A 15,978-nucleotide genomic window follows, 5' to 3' on the forward strand; every position below is an offset into this window, starting at 1 on the left:
AGAGCAAATCTTATTCAATGTCATATACAGGTTATAACATCAAATGCACTAAGATGTAAATTAGAGCTGCAGGGTCAGATAATAGACCAAGTGATGGAGTTTTAATATCTAGGCATCATACTATCTAGCTATGGAAGGCTCGAAACAGAAGTGGAAGATCAAGTGAATAGAGCAAACAGAGCCGCAGCATGCCCGAATGAAACAATGTGGGGAAATAACAAACTTATATAGCAAGATGAATAAGTACAAAATTGAGACAGTGTAAATGGGATTCCTCAGAAGTGCTGGAAGAATATCAAAACTGAAAAGTACAAGAAATGAAGACGTTAGGCAGTATATATGGGAATAATAGAAAATATCCCGACAGCTTATATGGTATGGACACGTGAAAATAATAAATCACAATAGATGGCCAATGAGGGAAAGAAACCTGAAAAAAAAACGAAAGACAGGATAGGAGAAGATGGAAGATGGAGGTTGAGATGCGAGATGCAGCAGTAGCTACGAAAAGTGAATGAACATCAAATCATTTACAGATAACGTATCTGTTATTATAAACCCGTTTTTTGCTCCTTAAGAAATTGGCATTACCTGTATAAGGACATGACAATATGGTTCTCTATGTCTTGTTTATAGATTTTAAGTAGGGGTACGATAAAATTAATGATGGCATAATATACAAAGTGCCACTAAAAGGAACAATCTTTATTTTATTTACATTCTTTTCCGAATGTACCTACTTAATTTTATAAAAAAACAACCTATTTTTGATAAATACTCATATATCGAATGTATACAACGTTTTACGTTTTTATTTACGCGTTTTTAGTTAATTTTTTTTAATTGAATAATGAAACGCCTTGTATTTAATTACTGTAATAATAGGTAACCACAAAGCACATTTTTATTCAATTATCTGCATCGGCGGTGCAAGGTCATTAGCAGAGGAACAGTAACAACATACGAATAACGAACTTAAATACCTCTACCTTTGGTAAATCCAGTTTGCTCTTGTGGAATTTGTCTTTGAAGGAACGTTAGTCAGTTAGGTGGTACCAAAAGTAATAAAAAGTATTTGGTGGTACCTGACTCAAAAATATTGAGAACCGCTGCTCTAGAGTAAAGAATTGTCGTCAGACCTCGTATATTTTTACTTCATAAACAGTGTTTTTTTTAGAATTATCCAAAGGCTCTCTACAACACAACGATGTACTCATCATACCGATGGACGTCACCGACTTCGCATCGCACAGAAGACACTTCCAACACGCCGTCAACCATTTCGGCCGAGTGGACATACTGCTCAACAACGCAGGGCGTTCGCAGAGAGCCGCGTGGGAATCAATCGAACTCGATGTTGATCGGCAGATGTTCGACCTGAACGTGTTCGGAGTGATCAATCTTACCAGAGTCGCCTTGGAACACTTCGAGAAGGTCGGCAAAGGACACGTCGCTGTGGTTTCGAGCCTGGCTGGAGTTTTTGGTGCTCCATATTCGGGAACTTATACTGCCACCAAGCACGCCATTCATGTAAGTAACGATTTGAATAAAATATTGTGTTCTTTATCATCATCGTCATCATTGGGTCTTGGCCTGTTCTAGGATCAGCTTCCATCTCTTAATATTCTTCGTCTTTGTTTTCCAATTTCGTACACTTAACACGTAAGTCTTCTTCCACCCAGGCAACCAAATGACGTTTACAAAACGTTGAAAAAACGTCACAATTATCACCAAACGACGTCAGTTTATCACGTTTTTTCGACGTCGAAAATCACGCGAATATGTCCCACCATAATTCACGTCATTTTTATCACGTTTTAAATGCGTGATATGAAAAACGTAGTTTTTATAATGATTTGTCTCACCATAATTCACGTACTTTTTATCACTCTTTTAAAAACGTGATATGAAAAAACGTAGTTTTTTAGAAGCAATCTTAGAAGGCTAAAAATTAATTTAATTAAACTCAATAACACATAATTATTAATTATGTACTTCATCAACAGAAACTAATCATCAAAAACAAATAAACATAACCTCCAATATTTGTCAAGAAGAATTACTGTAACAAACTGTTGGTATACATACAATACTCAAAATGGTCTGGACCTATGTGATACAACAGCAAAATCCAACCTATCCATAATGAGATTATAATCTAGTGTTTTACTTCGAGCTCCAAAGTTGCTTATTGTTATAATGTTTATAAGTAATATATTGCTACATAAAAGTTTCAAAAAAAAATTACTCATACTTTAAACGATACAAATACATAGGCATATCTTTATTATTGTTATACGTTGATAGTAATTATCACAATAAATACACACTTAAAAGACTAATACATAAATACTCATGATGAAGAAGTATATTATAATTAAAAATGAATAACCATTTTCATATCGCTGCAACACGAAGCCAAAACCGTCTTATATTTCAGTTCGTTTAGAGAGCGCAACAAGCACTCTGACCGGACAGTTTCAAAACTCATTAGTTTTTCATCAGAGAATGCATATGTTGCTATCTCCAAACCATGTACATAGCTGTAACATCTGTACATGCATTGGGTTCTTCTTCTGTCTTGCTGTGGGCATACTCAGCTGCAAATAATATTGCTGCAATATGGCCGCAGACTTCACTATTACCGGCCATATACATACAATGTGCATTTGCTATGCCATCAGAACTGGCTATCACCCAAGCATCTAGTGGTTTAGCATTAGCTTTTTGGGAATGCTTCACCTAAAAAAATATTTTATCTTTGTGGGAATGCTTCAACTACAAAAATTTATTTTTATTAGAGTATGTATTTGCGTTCTTTACAATGATTGAGAATATTTTATTTAAAATCAGACATTCATATAATACCTATAAATTTAGAACAAACAATCATGACTTATTCTCTTTTCTATCATAGCAGTAACTCCATTTATCCAAATTTTACAGGAAACACAAAAAACTATTTCTCTAAATATGACTAATGTGAATACTACTACATTTTAAAAGATGGGATGCTAAAATGGAATATTTTATAGATACACATATCACTAACATTTGTATATTGCTTAATGAGTATTTGATATTACTTACGACCAACTTTTTCTTGAAAATATCACTTTCTAAACAGTGAGGTCAGTCGTGTGGTATGACAAACTGGGGAGTTACATATTTTTCGTACTAAATTTGCCGCAAGGAAGATACGGTGTATACGAAGATTTCGCTATTTACTCATCTGGTAAAAATATGCATGTGCATCCTTTTTGAAACGAGAAGTAGGGACTTTTTCAAACACATGGCAGTAATAACTCATTTTCAGAGAATTATGGAGTTACATAGTTTACAAATTAGGCCGACAATATGTCTGGTTTCATACAGATATATAAACGTAAATAAATCTAATATTTAAAACCAATTTATCCAAAAGACCCTAATACTGTTATCCATATATTTCTTAATGGTGAATAAATAAAATAAAGGCATACCTTTCCAACAATAATATAGAAATAAATTTTTACTCCAACTTTCAAAACAAACCCAGTTGTGAAGGCTTATGTGCCTGACTGAAGGCTTTTGTATGCTTATCATCTGCTATTTAGAGTACCTAGTAACTGTGATACTCCACCAGATATGTATAAATATCTATAATAGTAATTGGTGGAATGCACTTTACTGTAAAATCCAATTCTGATGACTGAATTGTATATGGATCTAAATCCCCAATTATTTTCAGGTTCAATGAATATCTAAAACAATAAAAGAAATAATGTTATTGCTTGCAAAATTCATCATTATTGATAAATATCAGGGAAAATGAACAGTAAATAAAAATTGTTTCGCCTACATTTCTCCAACATCTGGAGTTTCCAATAATAATTTCCTTAAATAATCACTTTGCATTGTGGTAAGTTTATAAAGTTCACAAAAATGACAAACAAAAGTTTTAAAAAATATACAAAAAAACAGCAAACAAAATACAAATGAATCGAAAATAGGCAAAATACGACGATAAACAATGAAATGAAATGACACGACGTCGACGATACAAACATGAAACATAACCTTTGTTTTGTAACTTTTAAGCTCCTCCCAATTTCGTGACATCAGACTTAGGCTGTCTGAAATGAAAACGTTTTTTAAACGTATTTTAACGAAATTAATCTTACGTATTTAAAATCACCTACAAAGGACGTCTATATGACGTAATGTTCAACCACGTATGTATATTCAAAAAAAACTGACGTTTCCTCGACGTTATATGACGTCTCTTGGTTGCCTAAGCACCTGGTCTTTAAATCTTGTTCTGGGCCTGCCTCTTCTCCTAATTTCATCCGATCTTTTCATAATAAATATGTACAACTTTTTACAACATATACTTTTTTCAAAACTTGGCTAAATAGCAACGTCGTCTCAGAAGAAACTCTAGTGTTCTCGCCCGGTATTCATTTCACAATAATCTTTCCTCTTCTGGCAAAACTCCATCCAATCATTAAATCTCCCTCTTCTTTTTTCTTAAACCAATACTTAATAAATACAAATTAACATTTTCAATTTCTACGGAAAAAAGGATAATTATTACCTATCCCCGATGACCGTTCACTAAATCTAATCTTTTGTATACATCTTTTCATTTTTTCGTAGTATACCGTACAATAGAAAGTTCAACGTCAAATGTTTAAAAAATGTTTATTTTAACCAACCGATAGAAAAACCAATATTGTCTCTTATTTTCTGGGAATGTCTTTAACCGAATAAGATTCACTAGTTTTCACTAAGTTTATTTTACCCCTAAACTATGCACTTTTCGATTCACCTGGTAGATACACGTGCAGGGCTGATGCCTGCCAGGTCATGGTTTTTAGCCTTGGTGTGCTATTAATTACCACTATACAAGTTTCTAGCCTTACAGGAGACCCCGTTAGTCGGAGGGTCCACTAGCTCTTAGACTATTACTTCCGCGATACGCTCAGAATCTTCTTTCTACTTTGCTTTGTAATTGTTCATTTACTATTATGTAGTTGTAGTTTATTATGGATCTCCATCCTTGAGCATTTCACGTGTATTTATAAATAATATTTGTATGTCTATTTAAGTAGTGTTCTCCGTGTATTACTACTAAATAAATAAATAATAAATTTATTTAAATTTTAGGGCTACTACAATTCATTACGAAACGAAAAAATGGGAAAAAATCTTCACGTCACTCTGCTATGTCCAGGACCGACGTTTACAAATTTCTTGCAGGAGTGTTTCACAGGCAAGGACGGTCAGGTACATTCATTTATTGCAATGAATTTAACACTTAATATATTTAGTTTTTATTTTAATTTATTCACACTCATTTTTTAATTTATTTATACTAAACTATTTATACTAAACGAAGACACTATTATAAAAGCAGTTGAAAAATCAGATAAACCTAAGAGTGGAAACAAAGTCCCGAATATATAAGTCAGTTATTACGCCAGTTATGACGGACGAAACAAGACCAGCCACAAGCAAAACACAAAGACATCTGGAGACTAACGAAATGAAGATCTTAAGAAGGATTGCTGGAAAAGGACTACAGGACAGGGTAAGAAGTGAGTAAATCAGACGCATATGTGGCGTAGACAATATAAATACCTAGGTAAAGAACAGAAAAGAAGAGTGGAATCAACACATAAACAGGATGTCTGAATCAAGGAATGAACGTTAAGACTGGAAAGTTCAGTACAAGGACAGGAAGAAGTGGAAAAGAGTCAAGACAGCAGCAAAGACGCACAGCAAGCTGTAAATGACAGAGGAGTAATCCACCTCAGCAAAGAATAGGATTTTGAACACCATGGCGTTAGCTATAATCCCTAGGGATTGTAATGCTTAATGTAGAATACGCCGCCGTCTTGCGATTCCTAATCTCCATTCTTCCCTATTTGTCCACATGTCATCCTACAGGCCTCATTCTCTCATCTCCTTATCAATACGTTCTCGCCAACTCTTCCGTGATCTTCCTTTTCCTTTTGGGTTCCACTGTACTACATTGTAGTACATGGAGGCGACTGTAGAAACCCTGTACCTGAACGAAGTTAATCGAGCGTTGTTTATTGTGGGTCCGATTAATACAATTATCTAGGGGGTCATTGACAGCTAGCTAACGTAACATTATTAAAACAGTTTATTTTAAATATTTCTTTTTCTTGAAAAATATTGTGGTAGTTTTCGTATAAAAGATTCTATATAAGTTTGCTGCAATATTGAAAGAGATATTCGAATTTGATTGTTAATTCTTTATATTTAATTTTTGCTTAGAACTTGAATTCATCGGTCCAGCCCACAGATAGAAGAATGACTGCCGAACGATGTGGATATCTCAACGCCGTTGCGCTTGTCAACAAAACAAGAGAGTCGTGGATGGCCATCTTTCCTGTTACATTATTCACTTACTGTGCTGTATATTGTCCCATGTTATTTTACTGGTAAGATATTTGATATAGTTAACCTCTGATATAGCCACAACCCTAACTGACTTTTTATTTCGACACATAGCACTCCAATGTCCACGCTTCAAACAAGAACGACAGTTCGACAACTTAGCTGGACATTTTGCTCTATCTTTGCACGTATTAATACCAAAGTATGTACACCTTTCCTGTGAAGTTGACTGTTTCTTACTTTAGTCCACTGACTTCTTTGCACTGCTTCTTACTGCACTATGTACACCTTTCCTGTGAAGTTGACTGTTTCTTACTTTGGTCCACTTACTTTTTTGCACTGCTTCTTACTGCACTAACTGTCTGTTCCTGCCTGATAATCTTATTCTGTGAGCTCTGCAACTGAGCCTGCATAACTGCTGTAATTGCCTCTGCTAGGGTTAATTTATCTTTTAAGGTCCCATAGTCGCAATGTTCTGCCATTGTGTGCAAATTAGTTATAAAGTTCTCAACTGCCTCACCAGGTCTCTGAACTCTTGAGACTCTTGAGTTAAACTTATAATACCTTTCGAAAATTACATTTCTTTGAGGTATAAAGTACTTGTCTAACTTAGTTAAAATGTCAGCGTGCTCCTCTGAATTACCTACATTTTGTTGTATCAAAAGTTCTTCTGCTTCATTACCCATAAGGTAAACCAACATGTCAATCTTTTCTTTGTCGGATTTCTTCTCAAAACCGCTCACACTCATGTACCTTTGGATGCGCCTTTTCCATTGCGGCCAATGTTGTGGTTGGGAAAAATCAAATTCCACAGGCGCCTGGACATTAGCAAACACTTCTGTTGCCCCTCCAGGGCTTCGATGTGTCCCCGGCGTTTCGTTAGGCATTTTTACGGGCAAACTTTACAAACTTTCGCAAATGTTAGTGATGGTTCGATCACTCACTCACGGCAACTTTCCGTGAGGCACCGCTGCCACCATATGGTATTATTGTCTTAAATAATACACTCGATGTCTTTAGAACTTGTTTATTAAGTTAACCTCTACATAACATAACCTCATGAGCCTCGTGCTAAACCAACGACCGTCAATCCCCTGCTATCCCGGTTGCATACATTATGCCTGATAGCATAGTTTAAAGAATACCTTTACTAGAACTAAGAAAATTATGAAAGTGTGATTTGATCATTTCCCAGATTTGATCGTTCCAAGATGGCGACTAGTACGTCACCTGACAATTGTCAGCTGTCATGCCATCTTGTTTTTTTTTTCACCTCCAAGTGTTCAGATTTACATCATATTATACAGTGCTAGTCAAAAGTCCGTATCCCCCCTCGTATCTTTTGAACGGTTATACCTATAATAGTGAAATTTGGAGAAAGGAAATAAACGGACGTAAGCTTCTTAACTAGTTATGACAGGTGACTTAATAATGACAGGTGACGTTACAGAGCCACTGTGACCGATAATTTTAAATAGGACCTTATGGCAAGTGACACCTCGTTTGAACGGTATTTAAAATACCTATTCAGTCATACTAATTTTTTTGGGTTTAAGTTGATTTTAATTTTGGTGAATAAATTAAATATAATATTTTAGTTTCGAATATAATTAATAAAAATTCAAATGTCCGCCTATGGATTTTTTGTTAAAAAAGTTGACGTTTTTTAATTCTCTAGTAGTTTTTACGTCAACGTCAACCTGTTTGACAAGTAATCATAGGCGGAATTTTTAATTTTTATTAATTAAATGCGAAACTACAATTTTATATTTATTTCATTTCTACATCAAAATTAGCTTAAACTCAAACAGAATTAGTATGACTGAATAGGTATTTTCAATACCTTTCAAACGAGGTATCACTTGCCATAAGGTCCCATTTAAAATTATCGGTCACAGTGGCTCTGTAACGTCATCTGTCACTATTACGTCACCTGTCATGACTAGTTAAGAAGCTTACGTCCGTTTATTTCCTCCCTCCAAATTTCACTATTATAGGTATAACCGTTCAAAAGATACGAGGGGGGGTACGGACTTTTGACTAGCACTGTATATGGAAAATATATGTTGTCATATAACAATAATATATTATGTTTTAATAACATTTATTCCTTTTAATATATCTGATTACTTGCATCAAGTTGTTCTTGTATCTGTGTCTTGTCACTTGTTGCCAACTGACGATTATAGTAATCAAATATCCTAACTATATCTATAGAAACATAAGCAACTTCATATACAACATCTAGTAGTAATATTCGTTAATAATTGGTATATTGAATACGATTTTTTATTTTGTTAAAAATATACATACAGTCGGAAAAATGAAAGAATACCCATGAACGAACATATAAAACACGCTGTATTTTCCTGTCACAGTGTCACACAAAAAATTTGCCAGCGCAAGTACATGTAATAATTATTGTTACATGTACTTGCACTGGACAATTTTCTTTGTGACACGGTGACAGGAAAATACAGCTTGTTTTATATGTTCGTTCATGGGTATTCTTTCATTTTTCCGACTGTACTTAGACCTAACTAAAATTTACATTAACAATGTGAAACCATAACTGTCACGTCATTTTACATTGTGACTAGAGCTCCATCGAGCCGTATATTTATGATTACATGGCTCTTCATCTGCCAATCACTTCTTTGTGAATACATTACCATTATACCAATCTGTATTGTTTAGATTTAACTAAGAGTTAAATATTTATTAATATACTTACTGTATTTTTCAGGGGTGTGAAGATTATCGGACCTGATATCATTTTCAAAATGAGAGAGGGTAGAAAAGAGGTAGACATAGTTTAGATACAATTATTTATTATTTTTTGCTTTTTTGCAAAAAAAAATATATTTAATACACAACTGTTGTATATTGAATTTATTATGCATGCCTACATTTTACTATTACTAACACTCTTTTGTTTTCCAGGCTATGCACACAGACTGAATGAAGGTGGAGGGTGTAGAAGTAGATAGCCTAATCTTTCCGTAGAATTAATTATTCTATTTATGCACATAATTCACTTCTTCGGTTGATGGTACTATTTCTTCTAAGGGTTTTTCATTTAGGTGGTTAAAGGTAGATTAGATTTTAACTTTTCTTTGCTAATAATGTATAATGTATGTAGGTATTTATAGATTCATTTTATCATTCATCATCAATTCATTCAATTTGGAGTTTATACCATGATTTATAGATCACAAAGAGCAATAGAAAGTAAAAGATAAATTCCTGTCCAATCCTTTTTTTATACATAATTTTGCATGCATAGAAATCGACCCACTTAAAAATTTGGTAATTTTTGATGTCTCGAATTTCTTAAACCTGTTATCCAATTCAAGTGATTTTTTTAAATGTGTTATAGCCTTATTTTTTTTAACAATACCTCTGTAATAATGTTGTTACTAAACAGGTAAATTTTCATTGTATACCAGGTGTACGAATCAAACTGTGTTTTTTCTCAAAGTTCGCTGTGGAATATTCTAGCATTCATTATATACTGAAATTAAAACCCAACTATAGTATCATATTTCCTCAACATTCTGTTTTTTGATTCGTTCGCTTATGTTGGACCATAAAAAAGTTAGGTAATTTAACAACTAGCCATGTTTTCCATCAATACAGGGTGTTTTTAAATAAGTATGGCAAACTTTAAGGGGCAATTCTGCATGAAAAAATAATGACAGTTTGCTTTATAAACGTATGTCCGCAAATGCATCGTTTCCGAGATAGGGGGTGTTGAAATTTTTCTTACAAACTAATGATTTTTTTTTATTGCTTAAAACCAGTTGAGATATGCAAATGAACTTTGGTGGGTTTTAAGACGTAGTTAATGCACATTTTTTGACATACAATTAAGAATTTAATATTCACCATTGGCGTGCATACGGGTAATACGTCTTAAAACCCACCAAATTTCATTTGCACATCTCAACCGGTTTTAAAGCAATAAAAAATCGTTAGTTTGTAAGGAAAATTTCAACACCTATCTCGGAAACGATGCATTTGCGGACATGTGATTATAAAGAAAACTGCCATTATTTTTTTCATGCAGAATTACCCCTTAAAGTTTGTCGCATTTATTTAGATAGAAACACCCTGTACTGATGAAGAACATGGCTAGTTGTTAAAGTACTTAACTTTTTTATTATTCAACATAAGCGAATTAATCAAAAAGCTAAATTTTAAGAAAACCTGAGGCAATAGTTGGGTTTTAGTTTCAGTATTTATAAATGCTAGAATATTCCACAGGGTGATGCGAACTTTGAGAAAATACACAGTTTGATTCGTACACCCGGTATAAAATTTACCTGTGTAGCAACAATATTATTACAGCGATATTGCCAAATAATCAGGCTATAACGTATTTAAAAAATCACTTAAATCGTACAACCGGTTTAGGAAATTCGAGACATCAAAAATGACCAAATTTTTAAGTGGGCCGATTTCTATGCAAGCAAGTTTAGTTTGCCGGTTTGGAACAATGCTACAATGGTTTAAAACTATACTAATATGTATACTGCGTGCTACTAATATCGATAATGAAGGAAATTGGTCCATTGTAATAATGATAATTCATAAACAGTCTATTAGAGTGTATCCGGTGCGAAGGACCATGAAAATGATTAGTAGACGAAACTTTGCAGCTATTCAGCTCAAAGAATGCGGCTCTCTTGAAGATGTGAAATGTCAAGATATGACAACAAGTAATCAGAAAATCACCAGGTTTGATGCAGGTTGTATAAAATGTAATAAATTGAAAGCATCTGGTGGAAAGATATAAATTGTAAGAAGAAAAATCGTGGCTGATTTTTCAACATCTGATAATTTCTTTCTGAGCCTTTAAAAATTAAGTGAGGACAGTGTGTAGCCCTTGAACGGCGACATGTGCATTTTAGCCTTATAGCTAGTAAATTCCATAAGCAATTCATCCATTTTAGATTTTATGCCATAATTCCGTGATGAAAAATCAGTAAGCCAAGCCGCACACCAAAGAAACATGAAACGAAAAACATGAAACATGAAACGAAAAACATGTTTCATGAAAAGAAAACACTGCTAAAAACATCTCAAAGTGCGCCTACTAATGAAACGAGTGTGATTCATGCTCATGACACATTTTTATTTTCGGAGAGTCTCATAAATGGCCGGATATATATTTGTTTAGCAGTGGTTTATTTCCATGAAACGTAATTTACGTTTCATGTTTCTTTGATGTGCGGCCGGGCTAAAAAGTAAGAGAATGATTACAGTCCAATCCTTTTTCTGTATACATGATTTGCCAGCTTGTAAGAATGCTGCAATGGTTTAAAACTGTACTCTAATACTGTAAAACTGTAATAGTTATACCTATTTGTTACTAATATCAATAATACAGTATCAATACATAAGGGGGTCATCCCCTATGTCAACAATAATAAACTGAAAGGAAGAAAAGTCGTGGTTGAGAACTAGCAGGATTAACTAGATGATTTGACGGTTTGAAGTAAGGCTACAATCTTTGAAATATGTATGAGTAGTACCATTTCTGCTAATATTGATAATACAGGACCAGTAGATAAAGAAGTTTACTAACTAGCGTATATTGGGCTCGAAGGTCATTGAAACAACTGAAGAATACAGCTATCTTGAACATGAATGTGTTCCTCTGGTGAATACAAATCATCAGGACATCAGGAGGCCACCATTTTATAGAAACTGAGCGGAAAGGAGTAAATTGGAAAAAAAGAAAGGTTTTGGCTGAAAAGTAACCAAAGTTAAAATAATAATAAAAAATATTTGGCAATATTCGTTGCAGAAGAAGGTATGGAAGGTGCATAAATAAAATAAAAATTAAATTCAAATATTTTTTTATATATTTGTGACATAGGTACTTATGTGTTTACTTTTGCTGTTTTTTTGTTCGGTAGGCACATGTGAAGGAATTTTCAGAACGATCTAAACTTATTATATAATTATTTTACATATAAAATGAAGAAACTCCTTCATGTCTGTTTACCTATGTAAATTATATATATATTCTCGGTCTCTTTGTAGATTTTTGTAGAGCTTTGTTTCTTTCTGCTTTTACATATTATCTGCAATAAATAATATTCATTGTATTCCTTATCTTGGCAAATATGAGTGTATATATGGTTTTTGTTTAAGTAAAGACTGAATTTTTAAAATATAATCTTTTCTATTGAATTTAGTACCAAATGTAATTTATATGTACAGCAATAAAATCAAGACTATTTCAGATAATTCTTCCTGTTTAATTCTCCTATTCCTAAGCAGTCCTATTTGCTCCGAGCGTTAACAAAGTGTCAAAGCAAAATCGACCGACCTGCTCATGGTGGCGGTTTTTTGAAATTTTGTAAGGACGCTTTGTGTATGTTTAAATGGGACATTTAAAAAAAATACCGTGTCACGCTAGTGATATGATGTATTAATATAAACAGAAGTTTAATTATGTGTACATAACCTCACTATCGCAGTTTATGTCAATAAATCTTTATTAATGAAAAAGAAAATATTTTTGTTGTACTATAAATTACACTATAAATTAATAACTAATGGAAAAAATTGTAGAAGATGCCAAGTGACATAACCAATTGTAAAACCAAAATGTTAATGCGGATTGATTCACCGCGACAAACGAATCGGAAGAGCCCAAAGAGGGCGGCAATCACTCCGCTAGGAGTGTGGATGCCATGATGATGATGATGATGATGAAGGACAATACATAAGCATACCTAAATTACTTCGGCCACATAGCAATAAGAGCGGGGACTATAAAACTATTGGTAGTAGGACAGGATCAGGACCCTTGTATAGTCGAGATGAAAGCCATACGGTGAACATAAAACTGAACCGGGAAGGCTGCAAATAAGTTGAATCAACGCCATTTTCCAAATAAAAATCAAAATTTGTTTTCTTTGTATAAAGAAAACTTTAAAAGACCTCAATGATCACACTATCTTCACTCTTTGGCAACACAGATGGATACATTGACTATCAGTAAACATATCCACCTGTGATGCTCAACGGCGTAACCACAGGATGATCCTAAAGGAGGGGGGTTAGAACTACTGGAGAGTCTATGGGTGGTATAATATGGTGTTAAGCGTATAGAGCTCAAAGTACATCCCAATGGGGAGGGGTTATAACCGCCAAAGCCCCCCTGTGGTTACGCCACTGGTGATGCTAAATGATGTTTATTAACGACAATTTGCCTATAATAGCTCTTCTACACTTAGTCGTTCTAAAACTATAAGTTCTGTTACATGTGTATAGTTAATGATCCATAACAAGAAGGTTCAGGAATATGTATATGTTCAGGAGTTATAGTCAGATCACAAGAGAACTGAAATATTTCTTCAAGAGTCCATCAATGAAGACAAAGATAAGTGGTGTTGGACAGGGACGTTTGACGCAATCAGGTTATGGGTGAAACTCAGGTATTTTATCCACTGTAATATAAGGGAAGATAACTAACCAAAACTTACACTTTCTACAGGTTGAACATGTTCCTTTAATAAGGGCCCGTTGAACATATGAAACAATCAAACCACTTAACACTGTAAATAGTTCCTTTTAGTCCTCTTTTTTGGACATAATTAATAGCCTACAGCCTAGTAGATATTAAAATATCTCGAAATAAAACTAGCGTGTAGTTGCATAGCAACATGAAAAGTTCTCGACCTGTAGCACTAATAATACAGTTGTATTACAAATAATATTACTTATACTGTATCCACAAATATAGTGTCTCATTATAAAAGTTATTTTGATAACAGCTGTAAAACTGAATAATCCCTTGTAAATACTCTATTGTAAAATTATCACAGATACCCAAGCTGCCAGGACCAGCTTATAGCCAAGTCAACTGTAGGTACTTAGATCATCAGATAAAATTCCTTAAGCGTGCCCTTTTCACTATTTACCTGAAGAGGCAAATCCCTTTATGGTTTCAACTTTATCAGCGAGATACTCTTAAATAAGTCAGTTACTAATACATATTGTGAATGAACTTTACGTATTAATTCATTTTTATTACTAGCTTGAGAACTTTTCACGTTGCTCTTTGTACTTATTCTATATCCTTTATTCCTTGTCTACTATTAGCCATATACTGTATGGATCCGAAAATGGTACCGACGTCAACTGAGATTAGTGTACTACTACTTTAAGTATATCGTTTCCCAAAAACCTGTTAAGCAACTAGTCAAGACTCAATCTTCAATTCGCCAACAAGAAAGTAACTACAAGAGCCTTATTACAAGCTGGTATGATTTTGGAGGAATAGTACCACAGATATTACCAATTTTCTGATATGGTGCTTAGATGGCTTTATTCAATATTAGTATTAAGTTATTATCTATTGTTACGTTACTAATTTATTTGTTAAAGCTTATATAAAATAAATCAATTGTATCACTCTCTATTATTTGCCTATCTATTCCATTCAAATTCACACAATTACCTTATACATTCACCTCAGCATTTTTGGATCACCAATATTTAGGAATTAGGACTTTTGATTAGTGTCACTTTTCCATGTAATTTACCCGCCTTCACCTTTAATATTTAAAATCAAATAGTGATCTTACATTGTTTGTGTATTGTTTATAAAAAATGACATTTAATCTTTGCGTTTTGTTTATTACATATTTCTATCAGCAAATTAATCAAAAGCAGTGGTCAGATTAGATATACAGTGGAACCTCGATAACTCGGATTAATCGGGACCACTGCCGATCCGGGTTAGCCCGAGATATGGTAAAAATTAATAAAATATGGTATACAGTAGACTCCCGTAAGTTGAGCCTCGGTGAGTTCGGTCTCCGCTTAGTCCAGCCAGCTCTCTGAGCATTAGTCACACACTTTGCACATCAAAAATCATTAGAAAAGAAAATTCAGAAAAAAAATTACTGACTTTTTTTTAAGTGTTTAAGAAGCCAAACCACCAATGTGCAATAATATTTTTAAATTTTATTAGGTCTAGAGTTCTGTAAGTATTGTTTTATAGTATTTTTGTAACTGTCTATCTTTTCATATTATGTTAAATATATGCCAGAATATTCCTCTGTGTTGTCTTGTACTTAATGTACAAGTGTTTTGTTTTTTCTAGATCCATACAAACAATAAATGGGCATTTTTTAGATAAGCATCGGTTAGTTCGGCCTAGGGTCCGGTCACGAGGTGGCCGAACTTACGGGAGTCTACTGTACTTACAGATAAACTCCGTTATAATTAAAGTAACATGAAATATAAATGCACAGTACACATCTAAATATTCTATCATTACGTTTAGTTGTATAGAGTATTGTTCATTTCTTGGTAAAAAATTCTATTTAAAACTCTATAGCAATTGGTTTTAAAGATTCGCATTTATAAACCTACCTAATGCTTCTAGTTTCTTTTCCATTGTCACTACAACATTTTTACGTTTTGTTGCCATTACGTAGACAAAAAAACACGCAAACACAAACTTATCTGAAGCACAATTACAGAATGGAAGCGAACAATATGACAATACTACACAATAGGGTCACAATCAGAACGATGTTATAT

General features: G+C 33.7%; 1 protein-coding gene across 4 annotated transcripts in view; it reads left to right on the forward strand.

Moving 5' to 3' along the window:
- Nucleotides 1-14,848, forward strand: part of LOC114341801 (dehydrogenase/reductase SDR family member 7) — a 61,337-nt gene extending 46,489 nt beyond the window's left edge. For 3 of the 4 annotated variants that reach the window (XM_050657518.1, XM_050657516.1, XM_050657517.1), the window contains exons 3-7: nt 1,178-1,530; nt 5,149-5,268; nt 6,286-6,452; nt 9,155-9,212; nt 14,530-14,848. In XM_050657518.1, coding sequence (XP_050513475.1) covers nt 1,178-1,530; nt 5,149-5,268; nt 6,286-6,452; nt 9,155-9,212; nt 14,530-14,736 — 905 coding nt within the window. In that variant the 3' untranslated portion in view covers nt 14,737-14,848. Of the gene's footprint in view, nt 1-1,177; nt 1,531-5,148; nt 5,269-6,285; nt 6,453-9,154; nt 9,213-9,351; nt 12,866-14,529 lie in introns of those variants that run through there. The other variant, XM_050657519.1, reaches the window with a different exon arrangement.
- The last annotated feature ends 1,130 nt before the right edge of the window (nt 14,849-15,978 follow it).

This window comes from Diabrotica virgifera, chromosome 8 (assembly GCF_917563875.1).
Source record: "Diabrotica virgifera virgifera chromosome 8, PGI_DIABVI_V3a".
NCBI lineage: Eukaryota > Metazoa > Arthropoda > Insecta > Coleoptera > Chrysomelidae > Diabrotica > Diabrotica virgifera.